This window comes from Mastigoproctus giganteus, chromosome 3 (assembly GCF_048544385.1).
Source record: "Mastigoproctus giganteus isolate SK-2022 chromosome 3, ASM4854438v1, whole genome shotgun sequence".
In the NCBI taxonomy this organism is placed as follows: Eukaryota; Metazoa; Arthropoda; class Arachnida; order Uropygi; family Thelyphonidae; genus Mastigoproctus; species Mastigoproctus giganteus.
The window spans coordinates 218,315,550-218,343,394 of NC_143577.1; the positions used below are offsets into that span (position 1 = coordinate 218,315,550).

General features: G+C 36.5%; 1 protein-coding gene across 1 annotated transcript in view; it reads right to left on the bottom strand.

Annotated features, from left to right (window-relative positions):
• The window catches only part of LOC150088726 (GPN-loop GTPase 3), a 135,458-nt gene that overhangs the window by 32,899 nt on the left and 74,714 nt on the right, over nt 1–27,845 (bottom strand). Inside the window, exons 6-8 of the mRNA XM_090369629.1 lie at nt 26,871–26,970; nt 4,602–4,727; nt 3,066–3,129 (exon numbers count right to left, since the gene is read on the bottom strand). Coding sequence (XP_090225755.1) covers nt 3,100–3,129; nt 4,602–4,727; nt 26,871–26,970 — 256 coding nt within the window. The 3' untranslated portion in view covers nt 3,066–3,099. The remainder of the gene's footprint in view (nt 1–3,065; nt 3,130–4,601; nt 4,728–26,870; nt 26,971–27,845) is intronic.

The window sequence follows — 27,845 nt, forward strand, 5'->3', positions numbered from 1 at the left end:
GACTTCAAATATCCAGCAAAGTCCCAACATTGCTCTTGCAAAATTTTTGTAATCAGTTTGGTGACTGTACAGTACCAACAGAAGTTCTACCAGTGGTAAACCAAATGGAAAATAGATCTCCCATTTGGTTAAGTAGTTTGAATAAAAAAATATCCAGGTTGTGATGTCTCTCAGAAATACCCACATGTGAGAAATTACCATTCTGACTTCTGCTTATTACATTCACTTCAGTAGCAATGACACTTTTGGGGGGGGGGGGGGTTGACTTAAAATTTTTCATATAAAATAGAAGCTAATCCCACTTAAGTTCCTTCTCAATGAAATAGGTGGGATAAGAGATTGTGATCAGCTGAACTTTGAGAAATGTTCATTGACATGGAGCATAATTGTGTCTAATCGCTAACCCATTCATTCCAAATTTATATTCCTGATGGCAGCTATGTGCTAGTTTTTTTTTTTTTTCTACCAGAGTTAAGCAAAATTCTTTGCACTACATAATTTTCAAATATACAAAGGGTACTAGGAAAGTTTTGCAATATGACGCAACAATGAGTCACAGGAAGCTGCTTGTTGCTGCATGTTGAGACATGTTCATACGTGCATAGTAGCCGCCGCGCCAAGTCGATGGGCTCAGTTATTCATTAGTAGTGAGAGTGTAAAGTGCTTGCGATGGCATCGTGGTCACGAAATGAGATAAGGACAGTTTTGCGGTATAATTTCGTGCGTGGTTTAACCATAGACCAGTGCTTAGAAGAAATGACTCTTGCACTAGATGATGATTGTCCACATCGTACAACGATATTCAGGTGGTATAGAGAATTCCAAAGGGGAAATTTCACTCTGGAGGATTCTGAGAGGCCGGGAAGGCCACGAACGTCGGTTACGGAGGAAAACGTTACTGCTGTGAGGAAAATGCTTCACGAAAACAGGCGAGTGACCTACCAACAGATAGAGGATACTTTGGGCCTAAATGCACCAGCAATTCGTTCGATTCTGCAAGATCATTTGCACGTGAAGAAACTTTGTTCTCTCTGGGTGCCGCATCAACTGACTGAAGAGCAGATGACACGACGTGTGACTTGGTGCCGGGAGATGTTAAAAAAGTTTGATAAGGGACAATCTCGGTATGTGAACAACATCGTGACAGGTAACGAGACTTGGCTGTACTATTACGATCTGCCGACCAAGGCTCAAAACAAAGTTTGGGTCTTTGATGATGACGACACACCCGTAATTGTCAGAAAATCCCGATCTGTAAAGAAGAAAATGATAGCTGTATTTTTCAAATCGAGTGGAATTGTGGAACGTGTCGTTTTGGACACGCAGAAGACAGTCACAGCTAAGTGGTATACCGAACAATGCCTGCCTAAAGTCATTGGATCTATGAAGAACCTGCGGCCAAAGTCAAGAATGGACACCTGGTACCTCCATCACGATCATCACGATTAAAGTAAGGATTTAAAATATATACAAAAGGCTACTAAAAAATAAGCAGAAATAAGAGATAATGCTCCAGCTCACCGCGCCAAAGCCTGCACCGAATATTTGACCACGACAGGACTGAAACTTCTCGAGCACCCTCCCTACAGTCCAGACCTTGCTCCCTGCGACTTTGCACTGTTCCCACATGTGAAAATGAAGCTAAAAGGGAGGCGGTTTTCCAGTGATGAGGACCTTCTACGGGCTTGGGACAACGAGTGTGCTTTACTCCCTAGTGAAACTTGGCAGAACTGGTTTAAAGATTGGTTTCGGAGGATGGAGAGGTGTATTGAATGTAGAGGAAATTACTTTGAAAAAATTAAATAAACAAAGCTGTATTGCAAAACTTTCCTAGTACCCTTTGTATGTATAGAATGCATGAATAAGAAATGTAAAAAAAAAAAAAAAAAAAAAAAACAGGAATTGCACCCAAGTGTGCAAAGCTGTAAAAACAGGATAAAAAAAGTATATGGATGAAATCAGAAAGAATTAATAAAAAATATAAAAAGATGGAGCAATATTAAACACAAGGTGCCAAATCTAATAGAAGAAGAAGAAAAGTAAGAACCTGAATTATAAAATTAAAGGTTGAATCAATAAGGCAATTAAACGTAGAGAAGCTAAAAGGGAAAGCAGAATTATATGATTAATTAATAAAGAAAAATAGTGAGCATCAAACTGAGGGTGGGAAGGAAAAAGCTTGATGCAAGCTAAAGAAAGTTGGCTCACTATTTTTCTTTATTAATTAATCATATATTTCTGCTTCTCTACGTTTAATTGGCTCATTGATTCAGCTTTTTAATTTTATGTATATATATATTTTAGGTTGTTAATATTCTTTTTCTTTCTTTTCTTCTTCTATTAGGCTCGGCACCTTGTGTTTAATACTGCTCTATCTTTTTGTATTTTCTATTAATTCTTTCTGATTTCATCTCTCTCTCTATATATATATAATTTTTTTTTTTTTTTATACCAGTGATGGCCATTAAAGTAAGGATTTAAAATATATACAAAAGGCTACTAAAAAATAAGCAGAAATAAGAGATATAACTTGACACAAAATTCTGATTTCTTTTGCTTAATGTACAACACTACTTGTTTAAGTAACATTAAAACCAAGATGATCTCTTCAAAATATCTCAACTTTTTCTGGTGAAGGCCTACCAAAGTTATCATTATCATCAAAACCTTAAGTAAAATGTACTCTTACTCTTCAACACTTAATATGATCCTAATGCATATTTTTAAATTCAGTGTCCACCCTTAACTTATTTATGAACTTTAAGCAAAGTGCATGTGTCAACATTTCTGAGACAGTAAATTTCTTCTCCTTCTAAAAGGCATAATCAGTTTTGCTTGACAGTTAGAATAGGTATCACCAGCCCTTGATCGAAAACTTACATCAAATGGGGGACTGTTGAAAAGGATCATCAAAATTTGGATGTAGTAGAGTAAGATAAATAAAAATTATGCTCATTCTTGAACAGCATTCATACAATGAAATGTAACTTCTTATTTTAAATGAGTACAAACTTTAAGGCAATTATTTATAGAGATTTTACTTAAGAAAAGTTATAGATAATTACACTTATTTATTATAACAATAAGGATATTCCTTTCTCAGTCATCATCCCACGGAGGATCAAAGTCCTGAAAAGGAGGAAAAAATGGAATAAACAAAAGACAAAGGATTAATTCTTAGTTAGTCAATCATTCTATTAATTATCAGGTAAACTACACCTTTCACTGACTACTATCAAATAGGAATGTGTTTTTTTTTTTGCAACAGTTTCTTTCTTAGCAGTCAAACAAAATAGAATATAAATATATGTCTAAAGTTAAAGTTTGTGTTGGAAACACACAAATTCCTTAGAGCCTGTCACCATTGAGAAAACTGACTACCGAGGATACACGTACATGCAAAACCTGCCCACGAAAAGGTTAATAATATATAAAATGTTTTTTGCATCATTGCATGTACCTCACAACTTAATATATACTCAACTTTCTGTAACATAATTATTTCCTCTGGATATCTGCAAAAAAAAAGTTTTATTTATTTATTTTTAATCACAGATCAGTTATTTCATTGATCTGTGATTTAACTAAATAGTAACATACCTGAAAACAATGTGCAACTACCATTTCTGTAATATACTTTATTTTCTCCTGGATTTTAAGAAAAATTGACATTCAATATGTATTTCACTAATCCTCCATGAAAAAGAGAATAAACAAATAGTTATAATTCATTGTTTATATATTTAATGACTTAGAAAGGGGGGGGGGACTAGCTCTTCAGAAAGCAGCCACTTTCAATTACACAGTGCTTAAGCTTTCCTTTCTTTTGTAGCACGGTGCTACAAAAGAATATCTAGTGCCTTGGCTAATTACAGCATACAACATCTAAATAATCTGTGATAAGCATGAAGAAAATTATCAGATTTCCATTTGCTTGATTCTTGCGAAATTTGGAATGGCTCATCAAAACTTTCCAAAAGAGCCAAACAATTTCATGAAAATCTATTCACTGGAAGTTGAGCTTGGACATGATAAGGTAAACAGGTGCTTTATGCATTTTCATCTTAAATTTGCTATTAGCAAAGTTCAGAACCAACTGCTCCTGAGTTCCCTTCATCTGTACATTCTAAATATGAATAATCCCATCTATTAATAAAAAACTGAAGTGGTCTTCTGCCACAAGTTTTTACTGAAAAGATGAAAATTTCAAAAAGATGTGCCATACATAGAGGGTTTAGTGTCAAACAACATTAACTACAAAATCATTTTGCAGTTGATGTTTTTGTAATTAACCAAAAAAAAGTCACTTGACACTTTCTTGGTTTACTGGAAATTCACTTACAGCCTAAGCTAACTTGTCAAGTACTAGAGAGATACAGTTCTATGACATGATATGCATTATTAGTTGTATAAAGTAAAACTAAAGTTATCACAAAAAAGAAAATGCAATTTTGTAGTTAACATTGTTTGATACTAAACACTCGACATACCTGCATAATACACTCCGAACTTATATCTACATGGAATTTAGAGAAAACATCTCAAGAAAAGGTAAATACAAAATTAGCAATAAGTTTTAAGGATGTTATATGCATACTTACATGTACTTTAACATCAAAATCCTCTCCATATTGAATAGCATTATCAATAGTTATTAACACATCTCCAATACTTTCCTCGTCAGTAATATTGAGAGGGAGGAATTTCACTAAACTATAGTCATCAACCTGCATAGAAATTAAAAACAAATCCGTAAGTATTCAAACCTTAAATTATTAACCTTGCCCTAAATTACCTGATTTCTTGAAATTTATGCATCTAGCATCTCATATTGTATATAATTCTCATCAATGGTTTGTCAAGTCTTTCATTTCACAATGCCTACTTACCCTCCAATATGAGTGGAAATTGCCATCTGGGTAAAGGGCATACATTTCAAATAAATGGCAACATACCTCTCCATTGGAGCAGGGCTTTTTTTTTTTTTTTTTTTAATTTAATCTCTAGTGCAATTACTGGGGAAACTCATGGTGAAGGTGCCTCCACAATACGAGACATGCATTTGCCCCAACCTGTACTACAGCAGAACTGATTAAATTTTTAAATTATGTTAAGGTCAAACTTGTTTCTTAATAATAAGAAACAAATTTTATATTTATATATAATGTTTATAAATTTCTACAGTTTGTATTCTTTGTAAAAATTGATACAGAGTCAAATCTTTAAAATCCAACATCCTCAGCAATTGAGAGGCGGCAAATTTTAGAGAGGCATACTAGTGGTGGAGCAGTTTTAGAGAAGCACATTTCAGTGAATAGTAACACTAACTAAACGTGTTTACATGTGTAAACATTTATACTGACTAAAAGATTATGCTAGTGGTTAAAACGACAATAAACATAGTTACAGCAATGTCCAGGTACAAGTACAGGTCACTGTTGAAAAAAAGCCGTGAATTAAGGTTGAATCTGAAAGTGTCTGCAATTCTGCCCAGACATGATAGGAGGGACTATATGATGACAGCCTTGTCGATCAATTTGGCCCTGAAAAGATTGTGCAAGACTCAAGGGGTAGAATTTTTTTCAGCCTGGTTTGTACTTGTTAACAGGAGAGACTGCTTCTACAGGGATGGGATACACTTAAATAGAAAAGGTGCAAGAATATTTGCTGATGCAATCGAGGCAGTGTTAGGTGGGTCGGAAAACTGCTCGCTTCAGGGGATACAAGGACTAATAGATTAACAGTAGCCACTGGCAGAGGTGAAAGTGATTCTTGCACTGCTTCTATTGGAATGAGCAGCAGCCTGGAAAACAAGATGCAGGATATTTCAGAGACTGCTGGGAGTCATTGCAGTACAAGTAAACACATGGGTTGTGTTAGGGTAGTTAGAATAGGAACAGGTGCATGTATACTTGCGTGTGAACACCAATGCTAGGAGTTTAGTAAATAAATTTGATGTATTGCTCACAACATCAAAGGCAGATATTGTTGGGATAACAGAGATGTGGTGTCACACAGATATAAGGAATGCAGAACTGGAATTTAGGGAGTACAATGTCTACAGACAGGATAGGAAGGGAGGAGGGGTTATGCTATTAGTTAAGAAACACAAAATCCAAGGAAGTGAAACCAGTCGACATCGCTGGACAGTGCAGTGTCGAGTCAGTTTGGTGTGACATAAGCATTAGGAGATCAAAATTGAGAGGAGTGTGCTATAGGCCTAATGACTCTGTTGAGTATAAGAAACTGTACAGGGAAATAGAGTGGGCCAGTAAAGCAGAGAGAGTCCTAATGGGGGATTTTAATTTCCCAGATATTGACTGGAATTTGTGGGTTGGTCACTCACACACTAGCAAGGCTTTTGTGGATTTATTGGATGATTGTTTTCTATATTAGCATGTTCGGGAGCCAACTAGAGGGAGTAATACTCTTGATCTGATTACCAGCAGATTCTTAATGCATAAAGAATCTGCAGATAAAGGAACCACTAGGTGGCAGTGACCACAGTGTGCTGAAGTGGGATTTACTCAAAAAGGTAACTACCATCAAGAGTAAAGGGAAGGGTTTTTGCTTTCATAAAGGCGACTACGATGGTCTGAAACAGTATTTAAATTCTATACAGTGGGACCAACTGATGATGTTACCAACAGCAAATTCAAAATGGGAAGCATTCAAAGAGCTTATCTTGGAGGCTACTAGGCTTTACATACCAACTAAGAAATATTGTTCAAGGTTTAGGCCTAAATGTATGTCAGATGAACTAATGAAACATATGGCAGAGAAGAAAAATGCATCGGATACATATAAATTAACATGTGACACAGAAGCCTATGATAGATATAAGCTGATCTGTAACCAAGTTACAAAGGAGGTTAGGCAGGCGAAGGCAGATTACGAGAAATCTTTGGCAAAGGATGCAAAGAAAAACAGCAAAGAGTTCTGTACTTATGTAAACTCTAGAACGAAGGGGATGAATCAGATTTGCCACTTGATATCGATGGTTCAACTGTTGATGATCCTGCTCAGGTAGCTAACAAAGTAAATGAATATTTTGCATCGACATTCACACATGAGTTATTCAGCGAGGGGAATGCCAGAGGTGTATTTAACTCTGGCAGCAAGCTAGATAATCTTGTAATAACTGAGAGTAAAGTGGAGGAAAAATTGTTGTAGATAAACACAAGAAAGGCACCTGGGGTGGATGGGATCTATCCAGTTATATTAAAGTAGGCAGCAAAGGAAGTAAGCAAACCCTTAGCCATAATTATGAGAGCTTCTTTGGACTCAAGGGAGGTACCCATACACTGCAGATGTGCAAATGTGACCCCAATTCACAGAGGATCAAAGGCTGACACAAGTAGTTATAGACCTGTGAGTTTAACTTCTGTTCTAGGAAAATTAATGGAGGCACTGGTTAAAGAAGCACTGTGGGATCATCTAGACAAGACTTCAATTATAGCTCTGACACAGCATGGTTTTGTTAAGGGGAAGTGTTGCCTGACCAATTTGACTGGATAGTATGATGCAGTCACAAAAGAACTGGATGCAGGGAATAACTTTGATATTATATACTTGGATCTTAGAAAGGCTTTTGCTACTGTTGCACATGGAAGACTGCTGCACAAATTGGAGTAGTATGGCATTGGAGGCAAATTGCTGCTATGGATAAAGGGATGTTTGATGGGGAGAAGACAGAGTGTGGTAATCAATGGACACTGCTCATCGTGGACTAATGTTATTAGTGGAGTTCCTTCTGGGTTCAGTGTTGGCTCCATTATTGTTTTCTGTATTTATAAATGATATTGATGATGGTATATCAAGCTTAATGTCCAAGTTTGCAGATGATACAAAGGTTGGCAGGGTTGTTAAGGACACTAGTGACGCTATACTGCTGCAACAGGATCTGGAAAGGTTGAGCAGATGGGCTGAGAGGTGGCAAATGAAGTTTAACATTGACAAATGTGAAGTGCTACATATGGGAAACAGCAACCCCAGAGCACCGTATCAACTCTGTGGTACAGAATGAAAAAGACCTGGGGGTAATTGTGCAGGCAGATAAGATTCTCTGAGCAGTGCAGACAGGCTCCAAGGGTAGCTCATGGTGTCTTGTCAATGATATACAGGAATTTTTCTAGCAGGGATAAGGAGGTGATTAGTGGGAGTGCAGTAGCACATGCTCTTTGAGTAGACCGGGGTTCAAGCCCCTGACTGCTGAATACGGTCGATCTGCCAACCCACACTGGACCAGTGTGGCAGATTATGGTCCATTTCCCTCAGCATGAATTGTTGAGGAGGCTTCCATCCTGCAGTGGGTTGATAATGGCTGCACTTTACTTTATTCCCTTGTATAAGGCAATCGTCACGCCACACCTTGAGTACTGTATACAGGTCTGGAGGCCTCATTTCAAGAAGGATGTAAAGCTGCTGGAACGAGTACAGAGAATGGCAACAAGATTAGTGAATGGAACAAAGGGTTACTCTTACGAAGAAAGGCTTAAATTTTGCAAATTACAGTGTCTGGAGACTAGGCACCGGCGAGGTAATCTGATAGAGGTGTATAAAGGCTTGATGGTTTGAGCATGCTCAATCCCGATGGGATTCTTCCTCTTGCTCAGAAAATCACCTGAGAGGGCATAAATTCAAATTGAGGAAAGACAGATGTAGGATAGATGTGTGGAAATTTACATTTAGCCAGCGGGTAGTTGGTTGGTGGAACAGACTTCCATCCCTTGTTGTGGAAGTTGATAGCCTAAATAAATTTAAGGCTCAGCTGGACAGGTATTTCGAATGAACGGAGGGGTGAAATGGAAGTGGGGTTTTTTTTGTTTTTTTGGCTGGTGCTGCATAAGCTTGCTTTCTTGCATCATATGCCTCTACTAATGCTAATGGATGTGCTTCAGAGAAAAATTAACTATTCTTAAGGAATAATAATGAGGCAGTCATCAGTTTACATTTTGCTTTTAATAATGCACAGTGGAGAAATTAAATGAAATTCTTGCAATTATGATGATCTCTATAGTGTTGAGAAAAATAACAGGTGGTCAAGGTTCACTTCGCTATCTCTTCCATAGGGTTAGTACCGAGTGGAAAACCAAATGAGCGACCTTGAAAGACACGTTTTTGTTAAAAGGGTTTAATGGCACAAAGGCTGCATATTGCACCTGTTCATCATATACTGGCAGAAACTGATACAGGGAGTTAATTAAAAGCAATTATATAGCTGAATTAATTTTACATAACTAGAATTCTCACAAATTGGCATTGTTTCCTATGAGGTGATGCATTGTTAACGGTAATATTGACAGGGATTTGAAGGCCGCAGTTCTGTCAGCATAGTGATGAGAGCAGTCAATGAGGATCTGTTTTACTGTTAACAAGGAGTACCGGTGAACACACTGTGGAGGATCTTCCCTGCTAGCAGAAAGAATTGTCAGACGGGCGGCCAATTTGTATTCCAGAAAGAACAACCATGTCAATTTTTACAAAAATGAATTCTACAGTTGTGGTTCTTGTTTAAGTTGTAACAGCTTATCATTTGTCTGAGATTGCCATAGATCCTTCCACTGATTGTGGCATGCTTGGTGGACAGTAGGTTTATAATCTGAATACTGGCTGTGGGGTGTTCAGCGACTTCATCTGCATTTTCAGGAATTCAAGTGTGCCCTGGAATCCAACAGAATTTCATTAACTGAGAAGTTGAATGCTGAGTCAACCAAGGTCAGATTTGCATTTTGTGCATTCACTGCAGTCAGGGAATCTGTATAAATTAACCTGTGGAGCAGGATAAATACTGATATGTCAAGGGCTAATTTAATTGCATATAGTTCGGTAGTGTACACATTACACTCTACTGGGAATGAAGTAGAAATGATGCTGCCGTTTTGGTTCATATTTCTTGGCATACAATATCTAGATGAACATTCCAGTGTTCTGTTAGCTCTTGTAACTATTTTCTCTAGACTTATTATTTATAGTTCATTTTTAACAGCGGATCAAATGGATATGGCCATACAGGATGAGCTGGTTGGCTCCATATTTTCACTAAAGTTAGTAGTAACTTTCTCCTAAGATGAATAGGTAGCTCATTTGCTTCTATGTATAAACTTTAAACAGATGTCCAGAATGCTCCAAGGGCTAGCCATAAGGCACAACAATGATTTGGTTAAGCCACTCAAGGGTTCTCTTTCTAGCAGAATCATATACAGGTACACTGTAGTCCAGTCAAGATCTAATAAGTGTATAGTACAAGTGAAGTAGGATGCATCTATCCCATGTCATTGCTGATATTACTTTAAGGACATTCATCTTTTTCCGGCAGGTAGTTTGAATCTTCATTGTGTTTCATAAAGTTGAGCTTGCTGTCTACAGTTAGACCTAAGAAACAGACATTGTCAGAGAGTATTATAGGATGAGTTCTCGCCTCAGGATGTATCTTGCATTTTTTTGCAAAAATTTACTGCAATAGTTTTCTGTTCAGAGAGGTAATAACCATTTTGTGACATCCACTGTTCTATATTGATTGCACATTGGAGTTGTCATTTGGTACAGTTCATGTTTTGGGAGTGGCATGAGATAGTAAGGTCATCTGCATATAGATATATTTCAACAGCAGCAGGAATGACCTTTGTCATTTGATTTATTCTGATGGTGAAGAGTAGCACTGAGAATAGAGCCCTGTGGTACTTACTCCTTGGTTGAAAGACTGGGAGAGGGCATTTTTATAATGAACCTGAAAGGTATGAGTTTGTAGGAAACTCTGTATTAGAAGTGATAAATGTCCTTGTACCCCAAGCACATGTAGATCTTGAAGAACACCAAATGGTGTCAAATGCCTTTTGGACATCAAGACATACCATTACCAGGTGTTCATTTTTTTATGAAGGCACATCGGAAATTTGCCTTAACTTTGATCACAAGATCTAGGAAGGACCTGTTTTTCCAAAAACCAAATTGATTTTTGTTCATCAGTGAACAGATGTCCAGATACCAATTAAGTCAGTTGTGAATCACATTTTCTAATTTTTTTCCCAGACAGCTAGATAGAGAAACTGGTCAGTAATTCTGTGGATGTGTTTGCTCTTTAAGGTTTGGGAAAAGCCAGTACAATAACTGGTGGCAAGTGCCAGGGTAGTAGTTTTCAAGTAGGATTCAGATGAAGAAAAACAGCAAGGAAAGAAGGGTGTTTTTATTTAACTTATGCAGCATTAGATAATATATGCCATTATGACCAAGTGCATTGTAAACTAAGCTATTTAAGGAATTTTTTTTTTTTTTTAACTCCGACATAGTAAATGGTTGATTATACCGAAGTGAATAATTTGTGCTAACGTTTATTTTGTATTTCTCACTAATGTTTGAGTATTTTGAAAGGCTTTATCAGATCGTTGAAAAGAGGCTGGTCTTCACAGCCAAACTCATCTCAGGCCAAATATCATCTCCAAATATTTGGAATGCTTGCTCTTGGAGGATTCCACAGCGAAGCCTAAGGTCGGTACCAGCACTTGTGGCTCACCACAACAGGCTTGTACTCACCGAAAGATTTCTGCCCAAGCAGATGCTCGCTGCGCTCAACCGTGTGGACGCCGACATCGACACCATAATAAGTAAAAAGAAGGACAGACAACTTTATCAAAGCTCTTGAAACCTGAATCACTGCCAAGTTGTATTTGTTTTTCTTTATTTGTGTTCAGCTCCTTGTTTTTATGATGTATTTGTATTTCTTTTTGCATTTGTAATCTGTATTTTGTAGCCTTTTGTATGTGTTCGCTATATTTTGTAGCCATTTGAATTTGTACTTATGTTATCTATATGTGAACCCCTGGCGCTCGTCGCCGTGATGGGATATTGTGCTGTAATTCTACTTCACAATAAAGATTTATTTATTTATATATGCTCAGTGCAAATACTTGAGAGAACATTTCTGCAAAGGCATTTGCAATTTCTTTAGGAGATGATATATCCTGTCCATTCCAAGTGATGATCAGGAGAGAAACTGGTGGTGATTTGACATTGAGTTTTTTAATTATTTTCCAAATTATTTTTGTTTCAGTATCTTTGGTGATAGTGGATGCAAATTTAATCCAAGAATCTTGTCTTATGTGACATGCTTTGGCCCTAAATCTCTTGTACTTGATAAGGTTATTGGTTGTTGGATATTTGCAAAACAAGTTCCATGCTTTTTCTTTTTTGCATTGGTGCACTCTGCATTCCACCAGTGATTAGTACGTTTTCGCTTCCCTACATGTGACTGTGGTATAGCAACTTTGGCAGCAGCTAGTATTTGCTGTATGTGTTTAGCTGCACCATCAATGTGCTGAAATTCAATGACCTTGATATCAAACACAACACGAGTGATATATTTATTCCAGTATGCTTTGGAAAATTTCCATTTAATTCAACTTTCGGCTTCTAAACTGGTTGGTGTTGTTGTTTGGATTCGACAGACTATTGGGAAATGGTCGCTGCTGTACAAGCCACTGATCCTGACCAATCACTGGCTGAAAATAATACTGGAAAACAGATGGAAAAATCAATGGCAGAGGTTTATCTGTAGGAATGTAAACATATGTATGGACCCCAGTGTTAAGTACAGTAAGATTGTACTTGTCAATTATTGCTCTGAGTAGTTTTCTGCACTTGTCCATTTGATGTGATTCCCAAGGTGGGTGGTATACATTTAAGTCACCTATTACACAGAATGGAGCTGGTATCTGCATAATGAGATTATCTAAGTCTGTTTCAGTTGTGTGTGTGTGTGTGTATATATATATGGTTTAGTGGGAGGTATACAGAGACAAGAGTTAATGATATGGTGTGAGCAATACACACTGCAATGGCATCTAAGTGAGTACATAGTGGTATATGTTTGGATGGAATTATTGATTCCACTAAAATGTCAACACCTCCATGATCTGTGTTCGTTGAGTCTGTCTTGTCTGTAGGGAATACAGTTTTTAATAGGAGGATTCATTTTGGAAGTCAAGTTGGTTTTCTTGCAAGCATACCAAGCAATAAGTTTGTATTCATCAATATTGCTATGTAGTCCTCTACAATTCCATCATCGGATGTTCTCTATGGAGTGGAAGGTGGACCTGCTTGCTTTTTGTTAGCTGCTTGCATATATTGATCACTTCTGTTTTGCTCATGCATCTATCCTTTTTAGAAAAGGGGGCATCCTGTATCCATGTCATCTTCAGCATATATTTCTAGATCTTCTTTGGCTGTATTATCACATGCTGAGAGTTTTTTTTACTTTAACAGAATTCAGTTTTTTTTCTATTTTTTGTTTCTGTGCATTTTAAGTAACTGGAAGAGCAGAAGTGGATGGGATTGAATTCGAAGTATTAATAGCCTGACAGCCGACCGGGCTAGCCAGGTGGGTAAAGTGCCTCCCTGGCAACCCAAAGGTCGCGGGTTCGATTCCCGCCTCGGGCTTGGATCAAAGTACTGCAAAAACCTTGGGAGGTGCATTATGGCCACAGAAGCCTATGCGCCAACAACTACCAAAAAAAAAAAAAAAAAAATAGCCTGATCTGATATGCTATTTTGAGATTACCAAGGATTTGCCAATAGAGATTTTGCCCACTCAACAAGCAATATATTCGGAGAAACAGTTATCTCTATCTGTGTTGCTACCATTTTTGTGTTTTTGGGTAACTGCTACATAGGTACATTTTGGAGTGTCGAGTTGTTTTCTTACTTCCTGGTACATAACTGTTTTATCTTGTACTTTTGGATATTTTTTACTTAATTTCCACATCTCACAGGCTTTGGAGAGCCTTTGCACAACAAGGCAATTCTGCATTACAGTCCTCTTGTGTGTGTGGTCCATGGACCCACAGATGCAGCAAAGAGTCTACCTGGCAAGTTGTTTGTGAATGGCCAAATTTTTGGCACTTATAGTATCTTATCAGCTTTGGTATATATGGACAAATATAACACAAAAGGTAACCTGCTTTTAGTGTTGTTGGTAAGATCGGGGTATTGCGGGAAAGTATAATGTTGTGAGTAGGTACAAGTTCTCCATCTTTTTTTGCCATTATTCTTTTTTTGCACATATGATTTTTTGTTCTTGTAATTTTTGTACTATTTCTTCTTCCAATACATTTAGTAAATCCCAGTCTGTTATGACTCCCTTTGAAATGTTTAGGGTGGCTTGAGAGGTTACTTTGGGAATTCCATTGAAAGGCAAAAGTTTAAGCAGTGCTTCAGTATGCATTTATGTCATTTTCTACAATATCTCCTGGTCATAGTCTTAACTTCTTTAGGTGGACCAGCAGCATTTTCCAAACATTTCTGAATACGAAATGGAGGAAGGTTACTCATAGATTGATTTGTCAAGGAATAAATTATGAGAAATAGTGCACGAACTCGTTTTCACAATTCTCTTCTCACTATTTTGGATTTGAGGCAGCATGATTGGTTTCAGAGTCACAACATGATGAGCCCGTGGGCTCCATTGGTGGAAAGGATTGAGCATCCATTTGGCTCCTTTTAGACCTGCAGGTTGGCTCTTCCACCCAGGTTTCCAGCCCCACCACAAAGAGGCAGGAACAGCACCTGGTGTGACCAAGCAAAGGTTGGTAAGTGTTAGTGATTAGTGTTAGTAAGCAGAAAATATAAAGAAAGGTAGCTTTCCTTTCCTGCTCTCTTAAGGAGGTTTATAAAGAATTCTGAAAATTAAAGATAAAACTATAACTGCTTTCAAGAATCACAATTAAAGCACAGATGTAGCTCAGTCACAAATCGCTTGGCACCTGAGGCTCTGTTATTTTTCTCTCTACTTTAGTCACACGCCTGATAATGGCAACAAAAAAAACTAAAATTAAATCTGTTTGTGTGGGTCAGTACGTTACTGTTTGTAGAAGAGATTAATCATGGATTTAATGATGCTGTGTACATTTTCAGTCTCTTTTCTTTCAGTTGTCCTGAAGTGACATCAAACTGGCCACCAGCTCATATGTATGGGCTGTTTGCACTGGGTTACAAATTTTACTGAATATGAGATAACACTAAGAGAGAGAAATTCAAAGTTATAATACAGCTAAAATATATGGATTCAGAGAAATGAGGTGGGTGTAGGACTAACTTTCATTACATTTTTTTTGTGATCCAGCAGGATTTAAACTTTGATAATGGTCTTAATTTTCACAGCAGAACAAACTTGCCTTTTTGATGGGTTGCCCCTAAACAGATCCTTTTAACCTTTTAGTGAAGCCAAAAGGTTAAACGGCTCCATTTAGGGCAACTGTACACAGCATTACTTTGAAACTTCATGGCTCACAGATATCCTGGAATGTCAAAAGTTACCACTGCTTTTTAATTTGTTTTTATCCTACTTTTTCTCTATTTTAATTGAACAGTTTTATATTTTTATGTTATTTTACTTTTGTATACTTTGTCAGTAGGAGTTAAAGAATATTTTGATATAAAGAGCAATTATTTATCAATTGCTGTAAGGTCACTCCATTTTTAATTAATAAATTTGAATAAATGAAAAAGTAAAACACAGCCCATTTTACAAAAAAAAAAAAAAAAAAAAAACCCCACCATTTTGAAATCCAGAAATATTAAGAAAGCAAACAGCACTTGCAATCTGTGATTGCATTTGTATTTAATAATCCATGCAAAAAAAGTGACATTTCTCTGTTTATAAGATGCTTGCAGGACTGTCTTACACTTTAAACTATTTTTGTGACTAGCAAGATTTAACCTGATAGACAATGCAATGATATTAATTCTCATAATAGAACAAACTTACCTTGCAACAAAGTCAAGACTGCTGTGACAGTCTATTTCAGGACTAACTAGTCCCTCATCAGATAATAGGTTTCTAGTAGCAACACATAGGCAAAGCAGTTGTAAAGTTGTTCAACGTGAGTTGGTACATAGTATATAAAATTAGTTTTCAAAACTCTAATAGAGCTAAAGCTATCTGTTTCGTCTGAGCATTGTCACTAGAGACCACCTGCTATCTCATTTTGAACCAGTTATTCCTGAAAGATGCTGTCACAGCAGCCTCATATTTGAAACAAATATAATTAAGCTGCACAGTAATATTTCAATTTTTATTAATAAACTAGAATAGTTCTATAAAACAACAGCACCCTGAGTTAGGTTTTACTGTTGAAACTCTTTAGAAACATTTGTCCATGTCATCAACCAAAAGAAACATATTGATTTTAATCAGATAACATTACCCAGTAAGTGAATCCATTATCCATTAAAATGATCTAAAGAGCATAAATCCAAGTGCTGTGATCACTGGAGGGGCAACAGTACCCCTACATGGCTGATAGTAAAACCAAACACAGAGTAGTGCTGTTTTACAGAACTATTTCAATTTATTATTAACCTGTATTGAAATATGTTGTTGTTGTTTGTTGGATTTATTGGTGCAAGGGCTACTAAGGCCATAATGCACCTATTTCAATCTTATTTGATACATGATTGTTATATTAAATAAAAGGATTCAGATCAGGTGATATTTGTTTATCAATTTGAGGAAGGTAAAAACATCATTAATATCTTGTCGGTCTCCGAGAATCTGTTGTAAGGTAAGTTTATTAGAAGAATATAGATGTGAAGAGAAAGCTGTTTTTCGTTCTCTCAGATATAATGGGCATTCATTGATCAAGTGGTTTACTGTGAGTTGAGTTTGACAGTTGCTGCAGAGTGGAGGGTCATCCTGAGTGAGTAAATAACTATGAGTTTGGTGAGTATGTCCTATTCGAATTCTAGCAAGTACTACTTCTTCCTTTCTATTGCCTCTTAGGCTTGATAGCCACTTCTTGTGATCGATTTTAATCTGAAAAAGCTTATTGCTTTTTTTCTCCCTGCCAAATGGATAGCCCATTTTTTTCTAACATTTCTTTGGTATGTATGATGCATTTTAAATCTGTGTAAGGTATCTGCATGTCTGATTTTATGTGACTGGCGTTCTTGGCTGCAAGATCTGCTTGTTCGTTTCCTCTAATTCCAGAGTGCCCAGGTATCCAACAGAAAATTAATTTTTGCCTGTTTGCAAGAAGCTGCACTAACTTGGTTTGAATTTGTTGTAGAAACGGATGACTGGAAGGAAATTTACACTGAAGAGCAGATACAGCACTTAAGGAATCGGTGTAGATAAGTTTGAGGATATAATGACTGTTTTACATTGACTAGAGCCATCAGGATAGCATACAGTTCTGCGGTGTAAATACTGTACTCCAAAGGGAGCTGCTGGGATATTGTATTGTTTGGTAGAACTGCAGCTGCTCAAACTTTACTATCTGTCTTGGAGCCATCAGTGTAAATTTGGGTAAAACTAGAGAACTGAAAAGAGTGAGTTGCATGGATCTGCTGAATACTGAAATTTGGAAGTGCATTCTTTCCCCATTGTTGGAAATGTTGGTCAACATTGGCCAAGGGTATTTGCCATGGTGGCATAGCCGTGCTAATATCTAGAATTATGTCATTCATATTTAGTTCCCTGCACGTAGTTATGCTTTGTAATCTAATGCCACATGGTTTATTCTGCAAAGGTTTATTTTGGTACAAATTATGCCATTTTGGGGTGAATAAATACTGTTTTATAGGATGATGTGGGAAACTTCTGATTTTTGCTGCATAACTTAATAACAGAGCTTGCCGACGAAGAAATAGGGGTGGTTCATGTGCTTCCGTATAGAGACTCTGAACTGGCGATGTACGAAAAGCTCCCAGTGCAATTCGGAGGGCATTGTGATGTACTGGGTCGAGCCATTTTAATACACTTTCTCTAGCTGAGACATATGCAGGTGACCCATAGTCTAGTTTGGATCTTATGAGCGACCGGTATAAGTGCAGCAGCATGTACCGATTTGCACCCCATGACATAGCGGAAATTGCCCTGAGGAGATTCAGCTTCTTTAGACAGGTTGTACGAATATGTTTAATATGCTCTAAGAAACTAAGTTTTCTATCCAGAATTAGTCCAAGAAAGCTAATACTCTGTTGAAAAGAAATTGGATGAGAATCAAGATGTAAATCGGGATCTGGATGTAAATTCTGTTTACGGCAAAAATGAATTGCTGTTGTTTTTTTGTTTTGAAAGTCTGTATCCATTATTTTTGGCCCACTGAACAAGCTTGTTAATTGTACCTTGAAGCTGCCTTTCAATGAAACGCATGTTTTGTGAGTGGCTTGAGATCGCCAGATCGTCGGCATACATAAGTTTCAACTGTGTCGGGAATACATTTTGTAATGGAATTAATCCTGAGAGAGCGTGGCACTAAGCACAGAACCCTGAGGGACCCCCCTCTTCTTGCACAAATGTTTGTGAGAGAGTAGAGTGAAATCGTACCTGAAAGGTCCTATTGCTCAAAAAGTTCTGGATAAATTTTGGAAGATGACCACGAATACCGGATTCATAAAGATCGTGAAGAATTCCATACCGCCAGGTTGTATCAAAAGCTTTTTCGATGTCAAGACATATCATCACTAGGTGTTCGTTCCTGAGAAATGCATTTCGGATGTTTCCTTCAGCTTTGACCATAAGGTCAAGTGTTGATCTAGTTCTTTGAAATCCATATTGATTTTGACTTAGAATGCATTCAGTCTCTAGGAACCATGTCAATCTGGCATTAATTATTTTTGCTAATGCTTTTCCTATACAACTAGTTAACGCTATCGGTCGGTAATTTGCTGGATCTGAATGGTCCTTTCCTGGTTTTGGGAAAGCTAATACAATAGAATGACGCCAACTGGTAGGGTAGTAGTCTTCGCCAAAGATTCTATTATACAGTTTTAGCAGAGCAGAAAGGGATTCTTCACTCAAGTGATATATCATGGCATAGTACACTCCATCAGGGCCAGCAGCACTATTTTTGGATCTTGCAAGTGTGCTACGTAACTCTGCCATGGTAAGGGGTACATTATATGGATGCTGTCGTGAATTACTGAAATTGAGATTATATTTTTCTGCTTGTATTTTATGTGGCTGGAAACTTGGCTCAAATGCGGTTACAGCGGAGATTTTTTCAAAGGTTTCACCTAATGTATTAGAAATATCGACAGGATTGCAGATTTCTTTGCCTTTTAGATATATTATCGGAGTGGTTATAGGTGGATATTTTCCATTAATTCTTCGAACTTTAGTCCAAACAGTTCTGATATTTGTGGTCCTGTTTATAGAGGAGGCATATTTAGACCATGTCTCTTTTTTGCTTATTCGTTGTATGTGACAAGATTTAGCTCTAGCTTTCTTGAACTGTATGAGATTAGCTGTGGTTGGGTATTTACGAAATAAGTTCCAGTATCTATTCTTCTCTTTTTTTGCATTGCTTCATTCCACCATATTTTTGGGTGGGAGCGAGTTTTCATGGATGATCTGGTATACTGGTTTCTGCAGCTGCTATCATTTGCTGAGTTATGTAAGTTACGGCAGAGTCAATGGTGAGGGTCTCAATAGTCTGAATATCTAGATGTGCCAGCTCTTGATATTTCTTCCAGTTAGCTTTGTCGAATTTCCAAACAGTTTTTATCTCGGTTTGAGGAGGAGAGTTAGCCGATAGTGCGCATATTACTGGAAAGTGGTCACTATTTCGCAGGTTATGTGACCGTCCAATCAATAAGAGGAAGGAGGTTTGGCGAGCATATTGAAAGATCAATTGCAGAAGTTGACCTTGAGGAAAGATGCACGTACGTGTGGGTCCCATTGTTTAATAATGTTAAGTTGTGCCTTTCAAGAAATTTTTCAATTAACTGCCCTCTCTTATCAAGGTGCGAGGAACCCCCATAGGGGGTTCCTCGCACCTTGCCCATTCCAGTCACCCAAGTCACCTTGCCCATTCCAGTCACCCAAGATACAGAAAGGTGGTGGCAGCTGAGTAACTAAATCAGTCAAATCTGCTAGAGAGTATGAATGGTTTGGCGAAAGGTATATGGAAACAACTGTTACCGCTATCTTAACCATAACTCTAGCAGCAATTGCTTCTAAAGTTGTTTGCAGTGGGACTGGTCTGAAAGGAGTTCTGGAGTTTACTAGCAATGCTACACCTCCATGTGCTGTATTAGAGTCGTTCCTATCCTTTCTAAGCATTATATGATGTTTTATGCTCATCGTTATTTTAGGGGTCAGGTTTGTTTCCTGTAGACAAAGAACAGCAGACTTATATTCGGTAATTAAGTCATAAACATCATCTAAGTTAGCTCGGAGTCCGCGACAATTCCATTGAATGATTCTATGCATTATTGAGGATTATCGGGTGTGTCTGCTTGCTTACGAGATGTGGTTTGTTTGCACCTGTCTAGTCTTTTTTCCCTTTTTGGGAAATTTGGTCTTGTGACGTCCATGTCCTCCTCTTCTGCATGAAGTTCAAGAAGTGGGTCATCTCGGTGTGAATTTCTATCTATGTCCATGGTATCAGTACTGGTTTTTGATTATTTCTTTCAGAGCTTGTTTGATTAACTTGCTGTTGTACAGAATTTTTATCTGGTGGTATTGTCAGTGGTGTGTTTGCTGAATGAGTTGATTGCTGTTGGGTAGGCTGTTCTTTTAGTGTAGAGAGGACTGACCTGGCCCAATCAGAAATTGAGATGCTTGGCGGAACTGAACAATCTGTTTGTACTGTTATGGATCGTTGCTTTTTTACAACTGAAGAATAAGATGGCAATTTATTTGAAATTAAACAATGTCTTTTTGCTTCTTGGTATGGCACCTTGTGTTCCACTTTGTACTTTTGTATATTCTTTTCAGTCTGCCACTGGATGCACTCCTTTCAAAATGCTGAATGATTCCCCTTATAGTTTGGGCAGCTTTGTATTTCAGTGGGGCAGTCTGTGTGAACATGCTCTTTTGAACCACAGGAGGCACAGGTGGACCCCTGCAGACTGCTTGTGAGTGTCCAAATTTTTGGCATTTAAAACACCGGACAGGGTTTGGAATATAAGGTCGAATTTTGCACCTTAAATATCCAGCTTTAACAGTTGTTGGTAAAATTGGTGTTTTAAATGTAAGAATGACCGTTCGGGTAGGAGTAAGAACCCCATCTTTCTTAATGACTATCCTTTTGGCATTTATTACATTTTGATCGCCTAATTCCTGAACGATTTCCTCCTCAGATACGTTAAGGAGATCCCACTTGGCTATTACCCCTTTAGAGGAGTTTAAGGTGGCATGCGGGGTAACCTTTGTGGGAATTCCACCAAAAGTCGATATTTTTAATAGTTTTTCCGAGTTCATCTCCACTAGAAGGTCTCCGGATTTTAATCTTCTAACCATTTTTGGTGGGCCCGCCACATTCTCAAGACATTTCTGTATTAAGAATGGGGAGAGCTTACTCAAAGGATTGTCAGTCAAAGAATGCAGTATCAAAAAAAGAGGAGCAGGGGTTTCTGTTCCTTCTTTTTTCTGCCGTTTTGCAGTTCCTGCATTTAAGTCTTCTCTGTTTGAGAGATCTGGATCATGAGATCCATAAGTGGCATGTCTATTTATGTCCATCTTTGCTCCTTTTTGCCCCGGGAGAGTGTTTTTCTTCTCCCAGGTTTCCAGCCCAGCCACGTGGAGGCAGGAGCGGTGCCACCAGTGACCAAGCGGTTTAGAGGTTTAGTTAGGTTAGTACGGATTATATATATATATATATATACACAAGGAAAGAAAGGTGTATTTCCTTTCTGGATTCTACTTCAAAGCTTTTAAGTAAAGAATCACTTAAGAAAAACAAGAAGAATAGTGACACTGGAAAATAAATATAACTAATCCGCTGAGAAAGAACGCTATGTATCGCACAAAATATCGCTTGGCACTCGGGGCCATTGAAATATGTACTTCCCTTCTTAACCCCTTCATGGATTATCCTGAGATATCTCGTTTTTAGTTTTAAAAGTTATTTGGAACTACACAAAATATCTCATGATACAATAATACCTGAAGCAAACAATAATACCTCCAAATTTAGGACTGAAATGTATTTTCTCTGGCTAATTTTGCATTAGGCAAGTAAATCCCGAGTTTTCTCAGGATTTTCAAACGACTGGCTTTAGTTTTACTTATATTGTACAGCAATGTCAGAACAGTAGCACGTGTTCCTGTGCCACCAGTAAGCAAAATATAATTTGCCGTCCTAAATGCAGAATACTGAACCCACGAAAATAATTCACAAAAACAATATTGAAAAAAATATATTTCGGCGCCCTCTTGAACTGCCGCCCGTAAGTGACACTTACCTTGCCTGTCCACTTGTGGTGGCCGTGTGTCAGAATGTAGTTCGCAATTACTGGTTGTGCGTTCCACTTGATTTTTTAAATTTATTTATATAATGAGTAATGAAGACTTTTTCTGTGCTTTTCTTTTAGCTCAAGCACTAATTTATTAAAAAAATCTGTATAATTTGCACACTTTTTGGCGTACACAAGATAACTCGGGATAGCCCAAATGAATTAATTACTCCCATGTATTTTCTACGAAAAAATTTATAAAAAATACAAAAAAACTATACAATGAGTATTTGCATGATGCATGCTTTTAATCTGTAAAATAAAAGAAGTTGACCTGTTACGGCATATTTTCCAGAAAAAATATGTTCCAGGAAGGGGTTAATTATATCATTTGTTTCAAAGATGAGACTGCTATCAGAGCAATCTCATCTTTGAAATATCTTTCAGAAATAACTGGTCCCAGATCAGATAGGTGGTCTTTAGTGACAACACTCAGACAAAACAGATAGCTTTAGCTATATTAAAACTTCAAAAACTCTGGTTTTGTTTACTGCACACAAGCACACATCGAACAACTTTACAAGCATTTTGCCTGCATGTTTCTAGTAGGAAACCATCTACTACATAATGAGGGACCAGCTAGTTCTGAAATAGACCAGCACTGCAGCCTTGTCTTTGGTCACATCCATCTGTTTGACAGTAGAGTAATACTGGGGAAACTTTTTGCAGAGGCAGGTTTGTTCTGGTGTGAGAATTAATCTATCACTGAGTACATGAACTCCCTGACTTACGTAATACTCGACTTAAGCAATTCTGACTTTACATAAGTTTTTGCAAACTGAAAAAAATATGGTAAAGTATTTTGTATCTGTAGGGATAAATGGAGGTATGGTGAAAATCGTAGTGTGAACCCAATAACAGTGTGTTTTTTTTTTTTTTTTTTTCCTTTTGTAATTCATTCCAAGTCCTCGGAAGTTGAAAATTTTGCTATATTACTAAGCTATTTATCTCTCTAAAAGGTCATTTTTATAATGGAAGTTGCATTACACTTTCATCATTATCATATGTTCCGTTATAAGAATCAATTTTGAACGCCTTTGCGATATATTTTTAAAACACATTTCTGGAAGTCACTACCATAAAACAATTTGCTCTTTCCGGTTTATTGGACTTTTCTGTTAGTGCATCTAATTATAAACGGGTAGTAAACGCGATCTTATTGCATTTGCTATAATCCCGATAACTGGAATTCTGTGGGTTTTTACATTACGGTATTATGGTGAAATGAGTTCCCCTTCACTGAAATCTTCAATCATATAAAAAACAAATTTTCAGAAACTTCTCTTCTTCCTATTTACTTATTACAATGGTGAAGAGAAACAGACCAACGGAAAGTGCAAGTGCTGGCAGTGTTAGGAAACAAAACGATTTAGAAATGAAGATGAAAATGATTAAGAAGTACGAAGCAGTACAAAGTTTGTCATCTATTGCACAGAATTAGGTCTCACTGCTTCAACAGTGAATACTATTTTAAGGGACAGTGTGTGTATAAAAGAACATGTCAAAGGATCAACACATTTAAGATCAACAGTGTTCAGGTACTATATCGAAGATGGAACAGCTATTAATATGGATGGAAAATCAGATTCAGAAGCAAGTGCCCTGAGTCCAATGGCCATTCAAGCAAAAGTAAAATGTATTTATGAAGACATTAAGGATAGGTATGGCGAACCCCAAGCCAAGTTCATGGCAAGCAACGGATGGTTTAATGGTTTCAAGAATCGTGCTGGTTTCCAAAACATTAAAGTATACGGTGAAGTTGCCAGTGCCGATTCTGCAGCTGTAGAGAAATTTGTGATGTGTTGGAAAAAATTATTGATGAAGACGGCTATTCAACGTAGCAAATTTTTAATGTTGACGAGACTGCTCTGTATTGGAAAAAAATACCAGATCGAACATAACATTGCCAAAGAGGAAAAGACAATGCCAGGTTTCAAGGCTTCAAAAGATAGGGCCAAGCTCTTGCTTGGGGCTAATGCAGAGGGAAATTACAAATTAATACCGTTGCTTGTGTACCATTCTGGAAATCCTCATGCATTGAAGGGCATCAATAAAGCCACCCTGCCTGTGCATTTCCGATCGAGCCAGAGAGCACGGATAACAATATCTCTTTGAGGATTGGTTTAAATGCTGCTTCATTCCAGAGGTTGAAAAAAATATTGTAATGTGAACGTTTCTTTCAAGATTTTGGATTTTGCTTCTATTAGATAATGCTCCTGGACATCCTATACATCTAGATGATTTCAATTCGAACACGAAAGTCATATTTCTACGGCCAAACATGACTTAAACTTATTGACTTGCAGGTAGCGTAGTGAAAGAAGAAAATGCTGACGAAGCTCAAGATGAACCAAATGAGGAGCCGAGACGCTTCATCACCAGAGAGATGGCAATGGCATTTCATGAAATTGCATCGGCAATGGAGAGGTTTGAGAAGATAGATTCTGACAGTGAACAATTCTTAAAAGTTAACAGAGGGGGTGAATGATATGCTTGCTTGCTACAAAGAAATCTATGATGAAAATAAATAAGCCACCATCTAGTCATCCATTAATATGTTCTTTTGTAAGGTTGAGCGGCCAACCCCTTCTAAATCTCTACAGCGGCGTACTTATCAGCTGGAGATGTCGATTCTGGCAATGATGCTTGAGAGGTAAAACTTACTGATATTATGCCTGTCTCCTCTCTTTTTTTGTAATTTTATAAATTTTGAAATTTTTTTAAATTGCATGATTTTGTAATTTTTCCTGCGCATGAGATAAATTGAATAATTAGAATAAATAATTCTATTGCCATGTTAGTCGAACATTTCTTTTTTGATTCAATCAATTCAGTGAGCACAATTGCGAGTGCTGCACAAGCATGGGGGAAATTCGGACTTACGTAGGGTTCCACAGAATGCAACCCTTACATTAATTGGGGAGTGGCTGTAGTTGTTAATTTCAAGTACCTTGATGTTTATGGCACACCACTCCTAGTGCTGTTCTATGCACATATGCATTGAGGAGGTTGATGTTTTAAATCTTGCTGGTAACAAAATTAGTTTAAAAGACAAGACAGTCCTGCAAGCACCTTAAGAAGAGAGAAATGTCAATACTGCCATAAAATGTGTACAAATGATGTTTTGTTTATGTCATTTATTCAATTATTTTATTAATGAAAAAATGGAGTTAACTAACTACAGCAATTGACAAATAATTGCTCTTTATATCAAAATGTTCTTTTTAATAACTCCTACTGAGTAAGTATACACAAAAGTAAAAATAACAAAAATATAAAACTGTTGAAAACTGTTCAATTAAAATAAAGTGAAAGCAGGATAAAAACCAAGTAAAAAGCAATAGTAGCATTTGACATCCTAAGATGTCTTTGTAAGTGATGAAGTTTCAAAGTAATGCTATGATAAATAAATAGAATAATGAAGTGGTAAAACTACAAGGATGTTGTTTAAACAGTTACTGAACCATACAATCCTCCCACAGCCTACTTTAATAGTCTATTTATTTATCATAGCATTGCTCAAACTTCATGGCTGACAAAAACATCCTGGGATGTTGAAAGGTACCACTTTTACTGGTGTAGGATTTTCAATAATGTAGAATTGTTTGTTTTTAATCCTAATTTTATCCCACTTTCACTTTATTTTAATTGAACACTTTTTGCCAGTTTTATATTTTATGTGTATATAATACAGTTCTATAGTTTTATATTATTTTACAGAATTCTGTATACTTAGGCAGTTGAAGTTATTAAAGAATATCAGCTACATAATGAACCTAAAACTTGTCACCAACTAGAACTGATGTTATGAACTAAGAGACATTATTTTTAAGTTCAACTTCATATAATAAACTGAATGTTCAATTTTTCTTTGCTGAAGGGTTTCTGTATTTTCACTGCATGAAGTGCCATTCCGAACTGTAATGAAATATCTGGGTCTCAATTCCAGTTTCCATACCTAAGGTCTCGTAGGGCTCTTACAGATTATCACACAACACATCTCTCAATGTGTATTCTTCATTTTACTGTCCAAGAGTTTTGGGATTTGTCCTTTTTGACATCCCAATCTCAGCATGGCACAAAAATTATCTACCAGTAATTTGCTAATCACTTAAATAAATCACATCAGATACAAAACACTGAAAGCCATCGTCTGATATTATTTATTTCAATCATATCTGTTCCATTCACAAATATTTTATTAAATGGAATAGCTGAAACCTCAGTTAGACCTGAAAAGAATCTCAAATTACTTTATAGTCACAATCCCACATAGTTAAAAAAAATCAAAAATGAAGTAGGTAGTTATGGAAAGAAAAGTTTTTTCCAGCCATTCCACATTAAAAAAAAAAAAAAAAAAAAAAAATGACAGTTCAATAAAAAAAAAATTATTAATTTACTTCTTACAGTTGGAAAATAACTTATTTTCTATGTATATAACATGAAATATTTTTGAGATGCAAACTTATCTTTAGTTAAAATTATCAGCTAAAATGGAGACAAACTAACATTTTATACCATAGTAGATGATAAAACTGTATTTCTCAATCAACAAATTTCATTGTCAAGATATAATCCCCTCTCCCCCTTTTGTTTTTCTAAACAACAGACCAAATTAAATAACGATAACATACCACTCTGCCAATTGCAGCACTCAGTTGGTGAAATTTCTGATTCCAATTAGCTGAACCTTGTTCTTCATCTAGTAACAAGTGGACCTCAGGCTCTAAAAACCTTGAAAAACAGTTAAAATAATAAATATTAAAATATAAATTTAAATACCAAAGCTAGATACAAAAGAGAGTACACTTTTCGTCCAATCAATGTAAATATATTTTTTCCTTATTTTTGTAATCTGAATTCATAATGGCACCTTAGCCCACCTACTGCTAGAGAAATCAGCAATGACTGATTGATTTTAATAGTGCAAAAACAACTACTGAGATTATAATGAATTGTAGAAATCAGTAATAACTTCACACAAAGTATGTTCACATGTATTTTCACTTTAATTTTTCTGATATTAACTTGGTGTTATTAATTCAATCCATTATTTCATAGTGCATTACACAGTTGCTTCTTTAATTTAAAATAACTTAATCCAATTTGAACAGTAAACTGACACTATATTCTTATTAATTCTGAATTCGCTTGCATAATCTTCAATTGTTTACAGAGTTTTTAAGTGAAATTACATTTGCCACTATTAATACTAATAAAAGTCTTATTTTAAAAACATTATTTAAATTATAAAGTATTTTTTTACATTAATAATAAAAATCTTAAAACTGAATAGATAACATAAAATATATATTTTTATTTTTTGTAATATTTGATTAACAGTTTGTCTGGATGATTTTCTTTTTTTGTTAAATTGTTTCCTTTTCTAAAATAGTTTCAAAATCATTTAATAATTGTAACATTTTATTATTACCTAAATCGTGAGATAAATATTTAAGTCCAACAATATTTAAATTTTTTTCCTATTGGAATTTTAATTTCTTCAACATTTGATTCATATTTTCACATAAATTGACACTGTTGTCAATGTTCCTAGTGGAATCAAAGTTCTTCCCAATTTTCACACAACTGAATATTCTCCAAATTCT